The sequence below is a fragment of the Peromyscus californicus genome, unplaced genomic scaffold (genome assembly GCF_007827085.1).
Source record: "Peromyscus californicus insignis strain IS unplaced genomic scaffold, ASM782708v3 Scaffold_3__1_contigs__length_106647218, whole genome shotgun sequence".
NCBI classification, from domain to species: Eukaryota; Metazoa; Chordata; class Mammalia; order Rodentia; family Cricetidae; genus Peromyscus; species Peromyscus californicus.
In genome coordinates this window covers 94808819-94830809 of record NW_026294551.1, presented here as the reverse complement: position 1 = coordinate 94830809, position 21991 = coordinate 94808819, and the positions used below count along the sequence as shown (strand labels likewise).

Genomic DNA, 21991 nt, shown 5'->3' with positions numbered 1-21991 from the left:
AGACTTTTGTTGTAGAGGGGATGGTGACACACAGCAGCTCTGCACCATGAGACTAAACAGGGTTTATTGAGGGAAGCAGATGAGCAGAAGCCAGTGGTCGGCACCAGGCCGTCACTATCCACAGGGGTGGCTGCTTCATGGCTTGCTTGCTAAAGGAGAGGAGCATGCAGCTCTGTTTCAGGGTAAGGACAGCTGTCTACGGTGCAGCACGCAGCAAGTCCTGCAGTTCCCAGGGATGCTACAGTGTCATTTCTAGTGTGGTTCTCTTAGTTCTGTAGGAGGCAGGCTTTGATGCCATCTAACTTTCCTTGTGCATCAGGCAACACCATGGGCAATTCTTAGTGGTGCAGCCATCGCCAGAGCATGCCTATCTGTTGTCACCTCCTCCTGACATCTAGGCTGGCTCCCTCTGCCAGGAACTTCTGCTCCCACAAGAACTGTGGACAGGGGTTTAATTTAAGTTGGGACAGAATGCAAGACACAAAGTCTGACAGGAGGTACAGCAAAGCCTTGAGCCTGGCCTGCTCTGTCATGGTTGGGGTGGGCTATGTCCTAGTAAGCAGCAAGTGACTGAAGACCAGGAAGGCCCCACCCAGCACTTGTCCCTGAAAGATGCAAAAAACACAAACAAAAGACCCCCTGCTGTGGCTTGAACTGTCTTCGGAGGGTGGCAAGAAGTTCCCGTACATATCCTGGCTCAGGGCAAATTCATTTTGCTGAACTTTATGGAGCTCAAAAAGGGTTACACCCCCCTGGAAAGCTTTTTGCAAGGCTGCATGCTCTGGAAGCAGATGGTGCTGAGGCCTGGACAGCAGAGTGAGGTCGAGGTATATCAGTCCAGACACACTTCTCCACAGCTGTCTAAGGTCATAACGGTGGCAGCAGCGTGGCACAGGTCTGCAGACCACCCACCAGTTCTTGGCACTATTTTATTGCCAACACAAGATACCACGCAAGGTCCAAGCACTCCTCCTGGGAGAGCTCTGAGGAAATGTGAAGGTCGTCGATGCTTTGGAAGAGGAAAAGGAGTTGTCAAGCGCATCTGAGTGGATGGGAAGTGCCTGTGTGGATGGGAAACATCTGGGGTGTCAGTTGCTCCTCTGTTGCGTCAGAGAAGGCTCGCCTCATCGGGACTGGGTGTTCAGTTTTTGCGCTTTGAAGCTCCTGATGACAGAGAAATGTGTATCATTACAAAGGTTTTATTGGCCAGGCAGTGGTGGTGGACGCCTTCAATTCCAGCACTCGGGAGGCTGAGCCAGGCGGATCTCCGTGAGTTCGAGGCCAGCCTGGTCTATAGAGTGAGTTCCAGGAAAGGCAGGGCTACACAGAGAAACCCTGTCTTAAAAACAAAACAAAACAAAAAAACCCATTATGATCTGGTTTTTGTTTTTTTTAAACCCTCTCACCATATAGCTGAGGTGGGCTTGGAACTGACCACATAGCCCAGGCAGGCCTTGAACCAGGCATGCTCTAGTTTTTCCTCAGCAAAGATGAAACTGGGGCCTGATGTTCAACTGTGCTTGGAGGCCTGTTCTCCGAGACCAGCAGACTTGCAGGTCCTTCCTTTGTTACCACTGCACTGTCACAAGCCACACCAGTCACAAGTCTAAGAGTGGCTGGGCTGGGTAGTTCTGACTCACCATGACGCTGAGATGTCACCAGGGCCATACTCATCCGAAGGCTCAAGGACAGAGGACCCACTTCCAACATGATTCCTGCTCTAACCTCTTCTTGAATCAGTTTTTGTAGCTTTTATCACTCTTGGAATACTTTCGTGGGTCTGGGCATTAAATTCAGGGTCTCGCACATCGTACACAAACTTCCAGTCCTATCTCTAGTAATTCATTAAATAAGTTATCAAAGTTGTTGACATACCAATAAATGTTGTCTGTAATAGTCTATGATTCTTTTATTTATCATTTTATTTATTTATTTTTGAGACAAGTTCTTGCTGTGTAGACCAGGCTAGCCTTGAACTCATAGAAATCCACCTGCCTCTCCCTCCCTGGTGCTGGGATTAAAAGTATGTGCTACTGCCGGGCGGTGGTGGCGCACGCCTTTAATCCCAGCACTCGGGAGGCAGAGGCAGGCGGATCTCTGTGAGTTCGAGGCCAGCCTGGTCTACAGAGCGAGTTCCAGGAAAGGCAGGGCTACACAGAGAAACCCTGTCTCGAAAAACCAAAAAAAGAAAAAAAAAAAAAAGTATGTGCTACCACACCTGACTTATCCTTTTAGTTTAAGTTTTTATTTGTATGTAGTATGTGTGTGTCTATATGCCACATGTACCTTCAGAGGCCTGAAGAGGGTGATGGATCCCGGCAGCTGGAGTTACAGATGCTAGTGAACGGCACGACATTGGTGCCGGGATCCGAACCGAGTCCTCTGTCAGCACAGTTGGTACTGAGCCCACTGCGCCCTCTTCCCAGACCCTGAATCTGTGGTTTTTTTTTTCCAGAGCTGAGGACCGAACCCAGGGCCTTGCGCTTGCTAGGCAAACGCTCTACCACTGAGCTAATCCCCAGCTCCCTGAATCTGTTTTTATTCTACTTGGCAATCAACCTCTTTCTCCCTTCCCATTCCCCCTTTATTTTTTAAATGCTTATCTTATGTGTATGGGTATTTTGTCTGTATACCACGTTTGCCTGAAAGAAGAGTGCCCAATCCCCTGGAACTAGATTACAGAGGGTGGTGAGCCAGCATGTGGGTACTGGGAACTGAATCGGGGTCCTCTGCAAGAACAGCACGTGCTCTTAACCTCTGAGCCATCTCTCCAGCCCCAATAAATGCTTTCCTGACCAGGTATTGAACCTGGGCCACAATGGTGAGAGCACACATTTGTAATCCTGGCACTTGTGGGGGCAAGAGAGTCAGAATTCAAGATTGTCCTAAAATATATTGTGAGTTTGATGCTAGCTTGGGCTATAAAGACCCTATCTCAAAATAACAACAAAACAAAAACATTGGTTTTGTATTTGTTTATATAAAGGGAACTATTTTTTTTTAAAGATTTATTTATTATGTATACAGTGCTCTGCCTGCATGTGTGCCTGCATGGCAGAAGAGGGCGCCAGATCTCATTATAGATGATTGAGAGCCTCAATGTGGTTGCTGGGAATTGAACTCAGGACCTCTGGAAGGGCAGCCAATGCTCTTAACCTCTGAGCCATCTCTCCAGCGCCCCCTCCCCCCAGATACGGTTATACTGTGTAACAGCTCTGGCTGTCCTAGAACTCACTTTATAGACCAGGCTGGCCTCCAACTCACTGGGATCTGCCTGCCTGGGCCTCCCAAGTGTTGGGATTAAGGGCGTGCTCGCCACCATCGCCCAGCCTGGGAACTAATTTTTAATTAAAATTATTTGCAGACTTGTGTGTGTGATACATGTATACAAACACACAGTACTATTGCATCCTTCTGGGGTAGTCCTTTTTTTTTTTTAACCAGATTTTTCAAGAGACAACGACCTATAAAGTATTGAGCTGTCTTAGAATAAAAGGAGATCACTCCCGGAATGGTGGTGCACGCCTTTAATCCCCTTCCTTTAATCTCAGGAGGCAGAGGCAGGCAGATCTGAGTCCGAGGCCAGCCTGGTCTACAAAGTGAGTTCTAAGACAGCCAGGAGTGCTATTACACAGAGAAACCCTGTCTCATTGGAGGGGTGGGAGGGAAGAAAGAAAAGAAAAGAAAAAAAGAGGAAGATCAATTTGGAATTGGAAATGGTCTAAGGGCTACGCAATGGGAAGGGACCAATAGAAATGAGAGGAAAAGGGTCTGGAAATGAGGTCAGGCACAAAGCCCTGGTCACTTAGTACATACTTTTCTTCTTCTTGGCTTCACTGGTCTTCTTGGCTGTACTGGTCTTCTTGGCTTCACCGGCTTTCTTGGCTTCACCGGCTTTCTTGGCTTCACCGGCTTTCTTGGCTGCACTGGCTTTCTTGGCTGCACTGGTCTTCTTGGCTTCACCGGCTTTCTTGGCTGCATTGGTCTTCTTGGCTGCCCTGGTCTGCAGGGCTGCACTGGCTTTCTTGGCTGCACTGGCTTTCTTGGCTGCCCTGGTCTGCATGGCCACCCTGGGGAACAGCTCCTTCTCCCGCTCCCGCAGGGCCTCCAGACCATCCACGTCAGGTGGGTGGCAGTGGCTCCGCATCACCACGATCCGCCGGCCCTGGGTGATGGCGCGGCTGCGACAGCCCAGCCGAGCCTGGTCCCGGCACATCCAGTACACCTTCTCACCAGCGGCTTTCTCCTTCCGGTACAGGAAGGACTCATAGACCAGGAACCGGCCTCCTAGGGATGTCCGCAGGAACTCCAGTGGCTTCCGAGGCTCTGGAGGGGCAGAGTCATACCGTGAGGGGACCACTGGAGCACAGCCCTCGGCAACAGGGGACTGGGCCTCTCTCTGTCCACTGCAATCCCAGGAGGATCCACTCTGGGGCCTGTCCCCTTCCCTTTGCCTGCTCCTCAGGGTTCTGGGGACTGATGCTCAGCCACGCTCCTGAGACTCTCTAATATACTTGTTTTCCTTTACAGAGGCTCCAGTGCCGCCCGGGCTGTCCCTGGAGCCCTGCTGGAGGCCTCACCAGACCACAAACTTACTGGGGTTTCCCAGACAGAGGTGGTGCTTGCTGGGAGGCCTGTGGTTCATCGGATCTGTGTACTGGGGCCTGTCCTATCCCCATCCACCCACTGGCCACAAAGCCGTGATCAGACTTAAGAAGCTGAAGTCAAAGGTCATGTGATATTGGGGGCATGGCCAGAGAGAGCATGTGAAAACAGAAGCTGGGCAGAACGGGCCCAGGGGCAGAAAGGAGGAAGGAGAGGCCCTGGGACGGAGGGTCTTTGGGGTTCAGGCATACTGCTCAGGCACGAGTATGTACACTTCCAGGGACTGCCAGCCATGCCACCCCTGGCCTACCACCCCCACTTTTTCTTTGGATCAGAGCTAGTGTCTCAGCAATAGCAATCAATTGGTGTGGAAAAATCAGTGCTTCAAGCACAGAACCTGGAAAGGGACTGGAATGTTGTAGGGCAGTGAGGAGAAGCCACTCGCCCTCCACATACCTGGGCCGTTCCAGCTGCTCAGGTTAGGGAAGTTCTCCCGCTCCCGCAGGGCTTCCAGGCCCCCCATGTCAGGAGGGTGGCAGTGCCTGCGCATGACCATCACCCGCTGGCCCTGGGTGATGGCGCGGCTGCGACAGCCCATCCGGGCCTGGTCCCGGCAGGTCCAGTACACTTTATCTCCAGTTGCTTTCTCCCGCCTGAAGAGGAAGGACTCATACACCAGGAAGCTGCCCCCCAGAGGGGTCTTCAGGAACTCAGGCCCTTCTGCAAAGAAACCAGAGAAGCAATCAGGGAAGGGGGCATGGGAGCTAAACCTAACCTTGGGAGGGGAGGATTGGGGAATCTTCCCATTTTCATACCAAGAACACCATACACCTTGAAGAGACCCTACCACCTACTTCATGCCTTCCCACCTGCTCACAGTGAGATAGTCCTGTGTCCTCAAACCCCACTGCTTCCATCATGATACTGCAGGGAGGGGGCAGGGTGTTTGCTCATTTATACTAGGTGCCCTCCAGGGCATTGGGCAGGTACTCCATAGTATGAAGAACTGCGGTCAAAGCAGCTCAGAGCTCAAGGGGGGAGCTGGAGTCACGAGCCCCAAGGGTATAAGCGTGAGCTGTGGAGGTAAGAGGAACCTGAAATATAGCCTGGCCTTGCCCAGAGGACCCTCTAGCCCCTACCCTGCTTCCTTGTCATTTATACCTGTCATTTTGACCAGGTATAAGGTTCTACTGTGGTGGTTTGAATAAGAAGGGCCCCCATAGCCTCATAGATTTGAATGCTTGGTCACCAGAGAGTGGCACTATTTGGTGTGGCCTTGTTGGGGTAGGTGTGGCCTTGGGCTTTTTTTGAGGTTTCAGAAGCCCAAGTCAGGCCTAGTGGCTCTTTCTTTTCCTGCAGATGCAGATGCAGAACTCTCAACTACTCCTCCAGAGTCATGTCTACCTGTGTGCTGCCATCTTCCCTGACATGATGGTAATGAACTAAATCTGTGAAACACATCCTTTTCTAAGAGTCGCCGTGGTTCTGGTGTGTCTTCACAGCAACAGGACAGTTACTAAGACAGAAGCTGGCACCGGGAGCCAGGTGCTGCTGTGGCAGGCTTGACCATGCTGCTTGTTGTTGGAATGTGGACTCTGGATTAAGAAAGCAGTTGAACACACTGAGCAGGGCTTGATGGGCCACACTAGTAGGAGCATGGAAGACAGTGACAGACTAGGGAGTGGTCAGGAAGAAGCCGAGGAGGGGCAGCCCTGAGAGGCTGAAGGCTTGAGTAGAAGCATCTGACTCCGCAGCACAGCCCCTAGAAAGGTGGGGAAGGAGACCAGGAGGTCAGGACCGCCTGAAGAGCAAAGCAGCCCAGAGGCCGAGAGGGAAGGAGGCGTCAGATGGGGAAGAGCAAGCCTTGTGCCTGTGGGGAATGGTCCACCTCCTCCACACTGGAGTAAAATGTTTCTCAGGGAATGGCTGGAGAGGTGGAAGTTAAGCCATTAAGAGGACGGGTTGCTCTTCCAGAGGACCCAGGTTCAATTCCCAGCAGCCACACAAATGCTTACAACCATCTAGAATTCCAGTTCCAGGAGATCTGATGCCTTCTTTTGGCATCCATAGGTACCAGTCCAGCCTCTATGGACACCAGGTACACACATGGTTCATAAACATACATACAGGCAAAACAGCTATACATGTGAACACTAAAAAATAAATAAATAAAATAAAATAAAAAAAGGCTTTTGGGGAATAAAAATGGTAGAGTACAAGGGTAGAGAAACAGTAAGCCAAAGACACCAACAGAACAAGCAGAGGCAGAGGAATCGTAAAATATTAAGGATGTAGCACGATAGGATGTAGCACGATAAGACCCGAGCCAAGGGGTTGGAGAGATGGGTCAGCCACTAAGAGCATTGGCTGCTCTTCCAGAGGACCCAGGTTCAGTTTCCAGCACCCACACAACAGCTCACAGCCATCTGTAACTCTAGTTCCTGGGGAGCCAGTGCTGCCTCTGGCCTCCAATAAGCGCGCACACACACACACACACACACACACACACACACACACACACACACACACACACACGCGCGCGCAGGACAAACACTCCTACGTATAGTAAACAACAGAATTCAGCCAGGCCTTGTAACAAGATCTACACAAGCATGTGGAGAAGCTGAGCCAGAGAGGCCCTCGGGGAGCTGGAGGCAAACGGAAGCAAGGTGGGTCTACATATAAGGAACAAAGCAGGGTTGGCCCAGTGGGAGAGAGCGACACTGAAAGGGGGCAGCAGAAGTCTGTGAGGAATGTTCCCAAGACCCAGAACCCCAGCTGCCAGCTCTGCAGGGGCAAAGTTAGGCCCCCGTGTACACACAGGGCAGGGCCTTCCTTTAATAGGAGAAGGCCAGTGTCCATGGGAAAAGCTGCATGCTGGAAGGCAGACACCAGAGCAGGCAGGTGAAGACTGTGCCTGGAGAAACCAGCTCCTGCCTCAGCAGGACCCAGGCAGAGGCCACCATACTGCTGACACTAGGCACATACAAAGACGTCATTCCACTATGAATGCAGAAACTTAAAGCTTCAGTAGAAGAAACAGAAAACAAAACCTAGGAAATCGAGGACTGCAAAAGTGACCAGAGTCATCACAGGAGGATCAGTGACTAGGTAACTAGTCATAGAAAGCCACGAAACAGGAGCATTAGGTAGGCCTGTGAGAAGACACTGGGTCGTACCGGGCATGGTAGCTCTACCTTTAATCCCAGCACTCAGGCAGAGGCAGGAGGATCGCTCTCAGTTCAAGTCTAGTCTGGTCTATATATGGAGCTCCAGGACAACCAGGACTACATAGAGAGACCCTGTCTCTCAACCAAACCAACTGAGGAAGACACCACATTGAAGAACACAAGCGGTGGTCTGAAAGGCCCCTGGTGAGCCACAGCCTTGGCACACCAGGGTGGCAGAAGACTGTCGAGTTCTACAGCAGAATCTGCTCACACATATGGGTCAGCCATAAGAAAAACACTATGCTATCTTCAAATAGATTCAGCTATTGTGGAATGACGCTTTACAGCCTGGCACTCTCAGACAGCCAACACTGTCCAGCAAGTGTGTGGGGAAATTACCAACAGCTTCTAATGGGCAGGGTCTCAAACGGGTCCTCCAAGATGAATGGCTCAAGGACCTCTCAAACCAAGACAAGAAAGCCCAGAGGCAGGGCATCTGGCCAGGGACATCTAAGTGATAGGTAGGCCTGACATCAGCCCCAGGCAAGGCCGAAGCCCGCAGGGCTCAGCAAGCTTTGGGGTCGATTGTTGATGTGATGCAAACACAGAAGGATGGAGGCAGTGATGGGTCCCTGGAAAAAGAGGCACACACAGCAGCTGCTGGACAGCCACACAGGGAAGGAAAGAGAAGTGTGGAATAGTCCCAGCTCTGCACGGGCAGAATCTGATAAGAACAGAAGGCAGAGGCTAGTGAGATAGATCAGAAAACAAAGGCACTTGCTGCCAAGACTACCGATCTGAGTTCAGTCCCCAGGACCTACAGGACAAAAGGAAAAAACTGACTCCTCTATGTTGTCCTTGGACTGATACATGCATGCCAAAAGTACGCATGTATATATGTGTGTACACACACAGAGGCAGGCAGAGCTCTGTGAGCTTGAGGCCATCCAGAGCTACATAGTTGAGACCTGAGACCCGGTTTCAAAAAACAAAACAACAACCCCAAATCAAACAAATAGAAAGCACAAAACCTACTCAAGAAGTATACCAAGGCTAAATCAGTTCCTCTGGCTGGACGTCAGCAGGTAACAAGGAAACTGAACATGGATTAAATGGATTAACAGCAGTAGAATGCATTTTAAGAAATGGGGAAGCGGGCGGTGGTAGTGCACGCCTTTAATCCCAGCACTCAGGAGGCAGAGGCAGGCGGATTCTCTGTGAGTTCAAGGTCAACCTGGTCTACAGAGTGAGATCCAGGATAGGCTCCAAAGCTACACAGAGAAACCCTGTCTGGGGGGGGGGGGGGTGAGAAAAAAGGGGAAGCAAATGTTTGGAGCGGGGATGTGGGGCTGAAAGTGATATTATGTCCTGGCACCATCTCCCTGTTTATAAGGGTGTCATAGAAATGGAACAAAAAGGAGTGAGGATGATAAAACATCTCCTGTATCTGGAATAAGCTTAGGACCAAAAGGCCTTCAGTAGACTCTACTACTAACTTAAAATAACAGGAAAGGAGATTAGGTTTATCATGTTTGGGGCCTCAAAGAGTAAGTAGGCAGGTAAAGAGGAACCTGGGAGAGCAAATCCCAGATGGACTGAGTATGGGGGCAGAAGTTGGGGGCACAGAGGAGAGGACTGTGACTTCCAGAATAATTACAGAAGGAAGGAGGGCAGGACACATGTAACCAACAGAAAAAGCTGTGGGGTCACCACAGGTACCTGGGCCATCCCACTGAGAGTGGCCGGGGCGTTTCTCCCGCTGCCTCAGAGTCTCCAATCCTAACAGGTCAGGTGGATGGCAGTGGCTTCGCATCACAGTCACCTGCCGGCCCTGGGTGATGGCGCGGCTGCGACAGCCCATCCGTGCCTGGTCCCGGCAAGTCCAGTACACCTTCTCACCAGCGGCTTTCTCCCTCCGATAGAGAAAGGACTCATACACTAGGAAGTTGCCCCCTAGAGGGGTCCTCAGGAACTCTGGGCCTCCTGCAGGACATGAGAAAGGTAGTTAGGGGTGGGGCCAGAGGATGGAGATTAAGAATGCAGGGGTAGGTAGAGAAGGATGGCCACCCCCCTCCCAAAATAAGGCAACCAACTCTGGCCAGCAGGCCCCAAACACTGAGACTCACTGGGGTCCACATTCTGGTCCTCCTCCTCAGGAGACTCCTGCAAGGACTCCTGGCGCTCCCTTGCTCGCTTTCTGGACCTGGACCTACTGAGAGTCAGTGTGCCCTGCCCCCTGCGGTAGAACAAGCTGTCCACCCCTTGGAGCAGCGTGTCCTCGATGTCATCACAATCCTCCAAGTCCCCGGCGCCAATCCGCCTTGCCTGTATCTTCTTTATGGTCTTCTCCTGCTGTCGCCGGGCCCGCAGGCCTTCCATGTCAGGTGAGTGGCAGTGGCTGCGCATAACCGTCACTCGCTGGCCCTGGGTGATGGCACGGCTCCGGCAGCCATTGACTGCATGCTCCCGGCAGGTCCAGTACACCTTGCTCCCCACTGTCTTCTCGCGCTTGTAGAGGAAGGACTGGTGTACCAGGAAAGTGCCTCCATAGCATGTCTTCAGGAACTCAAGGGGCTGATACCGCACTGGAGGAAGAACCCAAGAAGGTCACACACCATGGACAAGAGCCCAGGAGGAACCGTCAAGGACTTTTCTCCCAGATGTTGACATACTTCCCTGAGCTGGGCATGTGTGAAGCCCAGTGCATTCCCACCAAGCCACCCAAGAGGAACAACGGTTCCTTCTCCAAGTCAATTAGACCTCAGCCCACCAGTTCACACCACAATGGGAGGGGCCAAGTTGGGCTCTGATTCAGCAGGTTATGCTCTGGGCCATTCTTGGGTTTGTTCAAGAATGTTCTCCCTCCCACTAGAATCCAGTGCTCAGTGCCCAGTCACTCAGATCCTCAGATCCTGTGGGTCAGGAAACTCCGGCTTTCTGGAAGCCACGCCTACCTACTCCAAGAATGCAGACCACCTCTCACCTAGCTAAGCAGCCCAGAATATGACTTGATTAGCATCACCCCACAAGCTCCACAACAGTCCAAGCTGCCACAACCTACCTCAGGAATAAGCCTGAGACCCCAGAATTCACATGAATTTCCTGAGGCTGAAGGCATCATCCATGGGGTTGGAATTTGAACCTGGGACTCAAAGCCAAGTCCCTGGGCACCCTGCTGAAACTTAGCCTGAATCACTGAAACCTGCCTATCAGCATGCAGATTTCTAGGACCCATACCAGGCCCTGCGGCACTGGGAAACTTTGAAAGGCCCTGGGACCCCCAGATCACAATGCTGTCTGTCCCATGGGCATCATGATGACTGGGATGCATTTATATTTTTGACTTTGAGCACATTTTGAGAACCTACATGAAATCCCACATTTGTATTTGGGCATGAAGGAGCTGAGCGTTCTTTCCTGCCCCAAGTGAGGAGAGGACATGTACTCACCCACTCCTGGCGTAGGGCGTTTCTTGGGAGGCAAGCTCTGCAGTGCCAGAGATCGGTACCCCTGGTCCTCCTCTGGCTCTTCAACGCTTTGCTGAGGGGTGGGCTCTGGCTCCACAGGGTACAGCCATAGGCTCACCCCTTCTTCTTGGTCTTCAGAGCCTTCAGGCAGGCCTGAGCAGGGCACCTTCTCCTTCCGGCGCCGCATTTTCAGGCCCTCCTTATCAGGTGGGTGACAGTGGTCCCGCATCACTGTGACTCGAAAGCCACGGGTGATGGCCCGTCCCCGGCAGCCCAGGTCTGAGTGCCGGCGGCATTTCCAGTACACCTTGTCCCCCACAGCCTTCTCTTGCTTGTACAGGAATGACTTGTGGACTAGAAGGCGGCCCCCATATGGGGTCTTCAGGAACTCCAGGGGCTGGGGGGCAACTGCGGGTATGAAAAAGGCTGGGTTAGCTTCTCTAGGGCAAGGCCCTTGGTGAGTGGGACTTAGAGTAGGGTAAGGTCCTCTGGGCAGGATGCTTTCTCAGGCTCCTAACTGTCAGACAAGCCCAGGTTTTAGAAGCTGCTTTTGTGATTAGGGAGAGGATTTAAGGAGTTTAGAGAACTCTGCATACAGTAGCAGTTCCCATGAGCCTGGGGAGAGGGCCTGGTGCCTGGGACACAGGATGTGCTTACAGACTAAGAGGTTCAGCTAAAAGGAAGAATGGGGTACCCAAGGTCACCCTGATGGAAAATGGGGGTGTAGAGGTCAACAGATATGGCAGAGCAAGGCCCAGTAGGGCCACGGAATCTCACCTGCATCTACTCTGCTACGTTTCCGGTGAATTATCCGCCCCTGCTTCTTGGCCGGCAAGGTCTGGGGGGTGCTGCTGGATACAGTGGCAGGGCCTGTCGGTTTGGATCCCTCTTTATCCCCAGCCAAGACCAGATTGGAGGACTCTTGGGGCTTCTTGGCTCCAAGAGATGGCTCTTGGCCAGCTTTCACACGCTCACCCTCCTGCTCATTGGGCTCAGGTAGGGGCATCCTGGGTCTGAGAACCTGGCCCTCAGGCCACCTTCAGCCCTCTGGTAGATGGGTCTCTCTTCCTCTTCTTCCTCTTGCTCCCAGGCCAGACTATGGGAGCCCAGGAGGCTCTGTCCTAAGAGAAGAACCAAGGCAGTTAGTGGAGGAGGTCCCTGGGCCTGGGACTCTAACCAATGGATCTGGGATGGAGTCTGGGGCAGATAGAACTTCCTCAGTGCCCTGGGGTTGAGAGGCTGTGGAGGGACTTGACATAGGTAGGAGCCCTGGGCAGATGCACTCACTACCAGTACCTTTCCTGGCAGCCCCACCCAAGCCCCTCCAGGGCTGCTGGTGACGAACGTAGTAAGTCACCTTAGAAGTCACTTCTACCTTAGAAGTCTCATCAGTGTCTAGCATAGGTCCCTTCCAGACCATTCTTAGTGACCCATCTAATAGTTAAGGACAGAGGCACAGGAACCAGACAGGCCTGAGAATGAAGAGGCTGAAATCCCATTGTGCCTGCTCAGATGCCAAGGTGCCTACCTGAGCTTGGTCCTGGGCACTTCACCTCAATGCTGGGCACCTGTCTCAAAGAACGCAGGCCAGTAAGTACTAGCTAGTACTTTGCATGGCAGAAGGCTGAAGCCTAGCTCCAGGAAATGGGACTCTCTGGCCTCACACAGGCTATCCCCTGACTGACTCTGGATGCCCCAGCTCAGCCCAGTCCTCCAGATACCACAGGGCCTTTGCATTGACCTTTGCAGTGACCTAGTGTTGCCTTGGCTGGGCAGAGGCAGGGTTCCACACTTCCAGTCTAGACAAGGATGTTTGTTTGTTTTTCTTTTTAAGATTTATTTATTTATTATGTATACAGTGTTCTGTCTGCACTTATCCCTGCAGGCCAGAAGAGGGCACCAGATCTCATTACGGATGGTTGAGAGCCACCATGTGGGTGCTGGGAATTGAACTCAGGACCTCTGGAAGAACAAACAGCCAGTGCTCTTAACCGCCGAGCCATTCCTCTAGCTCCTGTTTGTTGGTTTTTCAAGACAGGGTTTCTCTGTGTAGCCCTGGCTGTCCTGAACTCCTATGTAGACCAGGCTAGCCTCTAATTCACAGAGATCTGCTTCTGCTTCCCTAGTGATGGGATCAAAGGCATGTGCCACCACGCCTGGCGGTGGCTTCTTCTTTAATACCCTCAGTGAAAGAAACCAGGAAGAAAAGATCAGTCTCTTAGGATCTGTTTATATGAAGTATCTAGAGGGGCCAGCATACAGAGACTGACAACAACTGAACGATGGCATCTGGAGACTGGGAAGTGATTGCTAATAGGTGGAGCTTTTCTTCTGCAATCATCAGAGTGTTCCAAAATTGGTCGTGGTGGTGACTGCACTCTGTGCTGAAAACAAAAAATGGATTTGGGGATGGAGTTCCGTGGCTAAAACGCTTGCCTGGTAAGTATAAGGCTCCTTTCAAGCCCTAGAAGTGAGTAAAACCAGGCATGATGACAGTCCACCCGGGAGGCTGGGGCAGAATCTGAGGCCAATCTAGGCTTCCTAACCACGTTTGTCTCAATAAACCAGAGTCAAGGCCAGTGGGATGACTCAGGGGACAGAAGCCTGACTTAACTGTGCGAGCCTGATCCCTGGAAGCCTCCCCAAAGTAGAACTGATTCTGTAGATTCTGACCTCCACCCAAGGGTCACAGAGTAAGAACTCTCCCACATCACACAAACACAATAAAACAACACACACACAAATAAATAAAAATCAGATAAGAAGTGTAAGATGCTGACATTCGTGTTGATGAAGGTGTGGGGGTTTTCTATACAACCCTGCAATTCTTTAAAAATCTTTGTGTGTCTTTGTATGTACGTACATGAATGTACACACGTGTACCTTAATGTAAGTACGGGCAAGTGCATCATGCGTGTGCAGGTCAAATGGGTGTCAGTCAGTCTGCCGTCACCTCATTTGAGGAGTCTCTTATTCACTGCTGGAAGGAGAGTCCTGAGCGTCTCCTGTCTCCCATCTCACCACAGGATACTAGGACTACAGATGCTTGATACCACATCTGGTCTTACATGAACACTGGGATCCAAAACCCAGTCCTCATGATTATTGGCTGAGCCATGTCCCCAACCCTATTTCAGTTTAAAAAAAAAACAAAAAACAAAGCCAGGTGGCAGTGGTGGTGGTGGTGATGTAGGTGGTGGTGGTGGTGATGTAGGTAGTGGTGGTGGTGCACACCTTTAATCCCAGCACTCTGGAGGCAAAGGCAGATCGATGAGTTCGAGGCCAGCCTGGTCTACAGAGCGAGTTTCAAGACAGCCAGGGCTACACAAAGAAACCCTGTCTTGAAAAACCCAAAAACAAAACAAAACCCTAAATTACTTTTTATTTATTGTCTATGTGCATGTGTATATGCATTTGATTACATGTGAGGCACAGTGCACGGAGGTCCTGGGACATGCAGTAGTCAGAGCTCTGTAACCAAGATGGACTCTGGCTATCTAATCAGATCCTCAGCAAGGCAGCAAGTGCCTTTACCTGCTGAGTCATCTATCCAGCCATCCAGACTTATTTGTTTGGGGATTTTTTTTTCCTTCCTTGTTTGAGACCAGGTCTCACTATGTAGATCAGGCTGGCCTAGAACTCAAGGAGATCCACTTACCCAAACTGGCATCAGACTAATAATGCTGCTGTGGCTGGTCTTGAACGCCTGATCCTCCTTTCTCTACCTCCAACTGCTAAACTTACAGATGTGTGCTGCCATGCCCAGCCTTGTATTATTTACTTTGTTCATCGACTTGAGCTCTAATGTGTTCATTTTATACTTTTCGCTCAATATAAGCCTATAAGAAAACACAGTGTGGACTGGAGAGGTGGCTCAGCGGTTAAGAGCGCTGGCTGCTCTTCCAGAGGTCCTGAGTTCAATTCCCAGCAACCACATGGTGGCTCACAACTATCTGTGATGAGATCTGGTGCCCTCTTCTGGCCTGCAGGCAGAACAGGTAGGTATACATAATAAATAAATCTTAAAAAAAAAAAAAAAGAAAGAAAAAAAAAGAAAGCAAGCAAAGTGTGTTCAGGTTAGACAGATGTGAACAGGTCATTCAAGAGTCTAAAGGCTGTGGTTTACTCTTCCATCCTCTCTCCTCCCTCAGTGCTGAGGTCAGAGCTGGATGATTACAGTTATCCCAGGGTGGTCCTGCTGGTAGTCACACGTTACTCAGAGGGTCGGGGAGATGGCTCAGTGGGTAAAAGTACTTGCTGTAAAAGTATGAGATCCTGGGTTCAACTTCCCAGCGCCTATGTGAAACAGGGTCACAAGCCTGTCTATAACCCCAGCATTGGGGTGTGGAACCAGGCAGATCTCAGGAGCTTGCTGCTACCCAGCCTTACTGAAATTGTGAACTTCGTGTTCAATGTGAAATTCTGTCTCAAAAAATAAGATGGAAAGCCATTCCTGGCTTCCTCCTCTGACCCTCTTCCCAAAGTAGTGAACGAGATGCTCTAAGAGAAGCTATGCGGGCAAGCATCACTCCCGAGGCAGGATGATGGTGGTCGATCCCCAGAAAGACTGCCATTTACTACTCCAGTTCCACAGCCTCAGCACTGGTGGCATTCTAGACCTGATTCTGCTTCACTGGGAGGGGCAGGGCAGGGCAGGATGCTTATCGGCACCTCTGGCCTCTATATACTACATAAAACCTACTATCACCTCTTTTCCCGAGTTACTGTGGAACCAACACTGCTGGCTGTCTTGGGACTTGGGGCGCGCCAACAGTGGACTGTCTGAGAGCACTGTTTCAAAGCAATTTAGAAATACAGACACTGCGGCAGGACGTGGTGGTGCATGTCTTTAATTTCAGTACTCAGGAGGGAGGGGCAGGTGGAGTTCTGTGAGTTCGAGGCCAGCCTGGTATATTGAGTTCTAGGAGGCAGACCTACATAGAGAGACCCTGTCTCAGAAGAATAATTTCTTTCTTTTTTTTTTTTTTTTTAGAAATATAGACACTGAAGAGATACCAGCCAATTGGAGCCTATTCTACAAATACCTTGCTACAATTTGGATTATGAACGGCTCCCCTAAGAACCACAGTGGTCCTTAGAACACTGGGGTATGCCCTTGAGGGACCTATGGGAAGCTCAGCCCTTCTCACTGTTTCTTCCTGACTACGATCCGAGCAGCTTGCTCCATTAACTGCTCCGGGCCATTATCACACAGACCAACCATTGCAAGGAAATTCGCCTGCCAGATCTTGGACTAGAATCTCCAAAACCAAAGGAAATTAATGTGTTCTCACAACGTCATCATTCCCCTCCCCCTTGGGGAGTAAACCAGCACTGAAGTATTTTGTCATAAATACGGAAAGCTGGGGCTGGGGGTGGGGTGGGGATGGCTCGGCAGACAACAGCACTTGCTGCATACGCCTGAGGGCCTTAGCTTAGATGCCAGCATTCATGTGACTGGAGGCCTATAACCCCAGGGCTGAAGAAGGCAGAGACAGGGCTTCCAGGATGGCTCCAGGTCCAGGGAGACCCTGTCTCAAAGGAATAAGGCAAGGAGTGATGGAATAGGCCTCTGCATGGGTGCACACACACACACACACACACACACACACACACACACACACACACGATAAGGAAACATGGGAAGCCACCTGATATATTCCCCAATCATCCCAGATCAGAATCTTGGCTAGATGTCCTCCTTTACCTAGGATGAGGTACCCTCAGATGTCACTCTCTCTGTATATAATCATATCCCATCTGCTTTCCTGTCAAAGCCTGCCTTCCTCGCTGCCTCCTCTTCAGCTCAGCTACATCTAGGCAGTGCTCTGATGGTCTTCAGCTTTGGTCACTCCAATTCTCCCCAAGAGTACTGACAAACTGACATGTTACTCTTCTTAAAAATCACGTTTTTACACACACACACACACACACACACACACACACACACACACACGCCTCCAGCAAAAACCATCTCCATCACAGCCAAGCATCTCATCAGCTCTCCCTTAAGAAGCTCCCTTAGCCACAACTTCAGTTTTTTACCACAAGTCAGACTAGTGGCTCTTGGAAGAACAATGAGATAAACATACCTGAATCATACCAGAACACCTAAATCAAGCCCCAGCAATGGTATGGACCCTGGAGAGCAGAATAGTTAAAAAACAAACGAACAAAAAAAACCCACTACCACAACAAAAAGATCTTTCTTTGGAATGGTTATCTGATTGTGGAAGTAAGGAGTAAAGAAGGGTTTAAAGCTGTCAGATAAACTATGTCTTGAATCAATGGGTTAGCAAGTCAGTCGTTTGGAATAGAATGGAATGGAACGGAACAGAAAGGAATGAATTAGAACAGAGCCTAATAGATCTGCGTCATGTGAGCCGGGTAAGCCGCTCTCTTTAAACTTGTGATTCACGAATCTATCGTTAGGCACAGAATATACACATAAAACGTATTTCTCAGTCTAGAATGAGCCACAAAGTTTGAAAGCCATAACGGGCAATTTATAGTCAGAACTAGGAGGGATAACAACCGGCAAAAAGTGCAAGGTCACTGGGACCTGCGGCCGCAAGGATGGGCCGCGACAGAGGACAGAGGCAGGTAGACACGCATGGTGGACACGGTCCGAGGAAGATGGGCGAATGTGTGATCCCGGATTTAGGGATGTTGAGATCGGTACAGGGGTCGGGTGGGTTGATGCAGAGAGCAGGGAGAAAGGAGACGCACCGCGGGTGACCAACAAGGAGGCGGCCTGAGCCCGAGCTGCCGAGCTGGGGCCCCTCCCCAGCACCGGGCCCGACCCCGGGGCAGCCGGACGAGGCATCGCTCCGCGGACCGGACCCTCCCGCCCGCAGGGGCCCGTCCTCACCGACGGCAGCGGACCCTGCCTCTGCGGCGGCTGAGCCACGCGGTCCTTCGTGTGGGTCTCCGCCAACGGAGGCGTCGGCCTAGCAGCCGGCTGCTCTACGGACCAGGACCCCGGCGCCCGCTCCCGCCGCCAACTGCCCCCCGGAGAGCGATCCCGTGCCCGCGCGCGCGCCCCCGCGCGGAACCGGCTTGGAACACCGAAACACTATGCTGCGAGCATGCGCAGCAGAGGCGCAGAGCCATTCCCGAGGCGGATATCAATTCTCCGGGTCTTCTCTGCGCAGTACCAACCTAAGACCCTAGCCAATCAGAGTACAGGGGCGGGTGTATACCATGGAGGAGGTGGGACAACCCATAGTCCGAATGCTGCAATGGGGGGGGTGGGGGGGAGCAGGGCGGGTGGAGAGAGCGACAGGTGAATTTGTTGGAGGGATGCAGACTGGGCATCTTCAATAAGAGGATGCCAGCGGTCTTGATTGAGACTCCGGGGCCTTTCATAGGATTTAACTGTAGTGCTGGCTTAAATGCATTGTTAGGCCAGTGACCTTCCTGAACGTTCTTTTGTTTTTTGTTTTATTTTTACTTATGTATTTTTTTTCTTTTCAAGACAGAGTTTCTTTGTGTAGCCTGGCTGTCCTGGACCACTCTTTAGGCCAGACTGACCTCGAACTCAGAGATCTGCCTGCCTCTGCCACCAAAGTGCTGGTGGGATTAAAGGCATGCACCACCGCCACCCAGCATTGTTTTGGTTTGGTTTGGTTTTGGCTTTTTGAGACAGGCTTTCTCTTTGTGTAGCCCTGGCTGTCCTGGAACTCACTCTGTAGACCAGGCAGTCCTCGAACTCACAGAGATTTGCCTGCCTCTGCCTGCTGAGTACTGAGCTTAAAGGCATATGCCACCACTGCCCAGCTTCTCCTTTAAAAAAAAATACTTCTTACATTAATTTTTTTTTATGTATTTGAGGGCCTGTCTGCATGTGTATATCACCAATGTGCATGCCTGGTGCCTGTGGAGGTCAGAAGAGGGTATCAGATCTACTGGAACTCGAGTTGCCAAGAGTTGTAAACCACCATGTGGGTACTGGGCCTCAAACCTGAGTCCCCTGGAAGAGCAGCCAGTGTTCTTAATGGATGAGCCATCTCTCCAGTTCTCCTGAACTTTCTTATGAAGCACATTGAAGCCTTTAAATATCCTCCACTCCCAATCCAGGACAATCTGAGATTCAAAATACTGACAATAACAGATCACAAGTTTAAATAAAAATCCAGTAGCTGGGCTGGGCAGTGGTGGCTCACACCTTTAATCCCAGGACTCAGGAGGCAGAGGCAGGCAGATCTCTGTGAGTTTTAGGCCAACCTGGTCTAGAAAAGCAAGTCCTGGAACAACCAGGCTGATACACAGAGAAAGCAAAAAATACACAGAGAATCCAGAATTCATGTCCATCTTCAGGTATATAATGAATGCAGGGCAAGCCTGGTCTACATGAACTCTCTTAAAAACAACAAACCATAGGTGAATGAGTAAATAGAAGATAAAATAAAGGGTTTTTCAGAAATCTATAAGCTAAAAAACAGAAAACGCAAAGCCTGGTGTGGAGGAGCAAGCCTGTAATCTCAGGGTTCTGGAGGCAGAGGTAGGAGAATGAGACCATTCCGGGCTGCATAGTGAGTGAGTCCCAGGGAAGCTGATGCCACATAAAATGTCTCAAAAAACTAACAGGGCTGGAAAGATGGCTTAGGCAGTCGTTCTCAACCTTCCTAATGCTGTGAAGCTTTAATACAGTTCTTCATGTTGTGGTGACTCCCAACTATAAAATTATTTTTGTTGCTATTTCATAACTTTAATTTTGCTACTGTTATGAATCTCATAATGTAAATATTTTTGGAGATAGGGGCTTGCCAAAGGGCTTGTGGCCCACAGGTTGAGAACTACTGGCTTAGAATTTCTCAGCACTTCCTGCTCTTGCAGAGGACAAAGTTCAGTTAGGGGATCTGACACCCTCTTCTGGCCTCCTTCAGAATCAGGCATGTACATGTTACAGATATATGCAGGCAAATGCTCATACAGATGAAATGAAAATAAATCTTTGAGGCCAGGCAGTGGTGGCCCACCCCTTTAATCCTAGCACTTGGGAGGCAGAGGCAGGCAGATCTCTGTGAGTTCAAGGCCAGTCTAGTCTAGTTCCAGGACAGCCAGGGCTACACAGAGAAACCCTGTCTCAAAAAACCGACAAGTAAATAAATAAATAAATAAATCTCTGAAAACAAACAAAACTGAGTGTGGTGGTCGCATCTGTAATCCCAGCCCTTGTGAGGTGAATTTTGAGGCCCCCTGGACAGTTTGGCCAGGTATGATGATCAACACTCTGACTCCGAGCTTCTTGGGAGGTGGTAGAATAATCAGGAGTTCAAGGACACAAGGGGCCCTTGTTTTAAAGGCCAACGTTTAAGCAGGCATGCTCACCTGTCTTCCTAGTATTCAGGAGGCAGAAACAGGAGGATTGCTCCCACAGGAGGACTGCTTGCTCTGCCTTGTACTCTCTTGCTTTTAACACAGCTGAAAGGTCCTAGGACTAGCAGGCTCCCCCACTTGCCTTGCCATCCCTTCACCTCAGAGTTGGTGAGACACCAGCTTCCTGTAACCCTCCTCCCCTCCCCGGCCCCAGGTCTACTCTGATCCACACATCTGATCTACACATGGGCAGAACCTCTAAGCCCTCTGCAGTTTGGTAAATCTCAAACCTCTGCTCCATTTCTCCTTCCCATGCTCTGTTCAGCGACCCTGCAGGCTCCTCTCCTTATGGCCTGTTACTGGAAAACTCAGGAGCCCAAACAGACAAAAGATCCCTTCCCTGGTAGTGTTTGTTAGCTTATGTGGTGTAGGGATGGGGTAGGAAGAGAGAGCAATAAATCTAATACATCATACAAAGCTATCCTGTGCCTGGTCCTTAAGTAGCCCTTGCTTCTGACATTCTGCCGTGCAGGACTGACTGAAATCAGTAATTCGAGACCCCACTACAGGAGGCGCTCACCATTCAGGTACCTGGGCGATGAGGGAGTGGCGTGGATTGCGCTCGCCCCCATCTGGTCTCCAGGAGCAATTGTGAAGCAGAGTCTCAGCAGTGGAGATCTAGGAGTATTGGAAAGAGCCAGCCACTCTAACCCAGGAAAATATATATACACAGGCTGGAGGAAAACATATAGAGGTTTGCACACAAAAGTTAGAGTAGTCTTGGCCCCTTTTCTCCCTTGCTCTGTTCTCAGGCCTTCATGTGTCTGTGTGTGTGTGCATGTGTGTGTGTGTGTGTGTGTGTGTGTGTATGTTTAGGCCAGAAGTCAACACTGGATATTGGATGTATGTGTGTGTTTGTGTGTGTGTTTAGGCCAGAAGTCAGTGTTGGATGTGTGTGTGTGTGTGTGTGTGTGTGTGTGTGTGTGTGTGTGTGTGTGTTTAGGCCAGAAGTCAACATCGGGTATTGGATGTGTGTGTTTGTGTGTGTGTGTGTTTAGGCCAGAAGTCAACATTGAGTGTTGGATGCCTTCCTCAACTGTGCTCTTTCTTATTTTTTGAAACTGGATCTCTCACTAAACCTGAAGCTTGCTGATTTGGCTAGACTGGCTGGCCAACATTCCCCAGGGATGCTACTGTCTCTGACTACCCAGCTCTGGGGTTAGAGGCCCACCCACAGCATCCTGCTTGTGTGTGTGTGTAACATATGTGTGCAATATATGTGTGTGTGATATATATGTGTGTAATATGTGTGGGTATAATATGTGTGTATATGTGTGTGATATATGTGTGTGATGTGTAATATATGTGTGTATGTAATATGTGTGTGTAATATATGTGTGTGTGTGTAATATATGTATGTGTGTGTGG

General features: G+C 50.5%; 1 protein-coding gene across 2 annotated transcripts; it reads right to left on the bottom strand.

Moving 5' to 3' along the window:
• Positions 1-47: 47 nt before the first annotated feature.
• Flywch1 (FLYWCH-type zinc finger 1) lies at positions 48-18302 on the bottom strand. Of its 2 annotated transcripts, none has more exons than XM_052759176.1 (8): positions 18114-18302; positions 12020-12363; positions 11225-11650; positions 9902-10360; positions 9495-9758; positions 5062-5325; positions 3817-4326; positions 48-1164 (listed from the first exon to the last, which is right to left on the bottom strand). In XM_052759176.1, exons 2-8 carry the CDS (start codon positions 12246-12248, stop codon positions 1142-1144), a joined length of 2175 nt encoding a protein of 724 aa, XP_052615136.1. In that variant the 5' UTR covers positions 12249-12363; positions 18114-18302; the 3' UTR covers positions 48-1141. The 2 variants fall into 2 exon arrangements, with proteins under 2 accessions (XP_052615136.1, XP_052615137.1); XM_052759177.1 differs by having other exon boundaries at positions 12020-12358.
• Positions 18303-21991: the final 3689 nt, after the last annotated feature.